Source organism: Antrostomus carolinensis, unplaced genomic scaffold (assembly GCF_000700745.2).
Source record: "Antrostomus carolinensis isolate BGI_N321 unplaced genomic scaffold, ASM70074v2 scaffold32191, whole genome shotgun sequence".
Lineage (NCBI taxonomy): Eukaryota > Metazoa > Chordata > Aves > Caprimulgiformes > Caprimulgidae > Antrostomus > Antrostomus carolinensis.
Window position 1 is genome coordinate 18,398 of NW_010292531.1, and position 558 is coordinate 18,955.

Consider the following 558-nt stretch of genomic DNA (forward strand, 5'->3'; position numbering starts at 1 on the left):
CCTACACCAGGTTGCACAGGAAAGTGTCCAGGTGGGTTTGAACATCTCCAGAGATGGAGACTCCACACCCTCTCTGGGCAGCCTGTCCCAGGGCTCTGGCACCCTCACACCAAAGAAGTTTTTCCTCATGTTTACGTGGAACCACCAGATGTGCTCAGAAATGCCCTTAACAACACATCGGAAAAATAAATAACCACAATAGAAGAGAGAGGCCATAGGCACAAGGTAAATACTTTATTACTGAACTAAAGAGCTGCAGAAACGGAAAGGCGGCAGGATAAGGAAGCAGAGGAGGTACCAGAGCAGACAAACCGGTGCTTTACATTAAGCCTGGTTACCAGATAGAAGGGAAGAGCTCCGCGACCAGACCCCCAGAGGAGTTTCGGGGCGGGGTGACAGGGAGGCAGCCCTCACACTACCTTCTGGGGCGGGGGGAGCTCCCCGCAGAGCAGTCCGTCGCGCTCATCGCGGGTAGGGGACAGAAGCTTCCAGCCAGGCCTCGCTGGAAACGGTCACAGCCTCATGGAAAAGCCTTGAGGGCGGCCCAGCCAAAAGGAG

At 55.0% G+C, this 558-nt stretch overlaps 1 protein-coding gene across 1 annotated transcript in view; it reads right to left on the reverse strand.

Moving 5' to 3' along the window:
- The window catches only part of CCDC77 (coiled-coil domain containing 77), a 12,021-nt gene extending 11,555 nt beyond the window's left edge, over positions 1-466 (reverse strand). Inside the window, exon 1 of the mRNA XM_010177003.1 lies at positions 420-466. Within this exon, the coding sequence (XP_010175305.1) occupies positions 420-466 (47 nt within the window). The remainder of the gene's footprint in view (positions 1-419) is intronic.
- Positions 467-558: the final 92 nt, after the last annotated feature.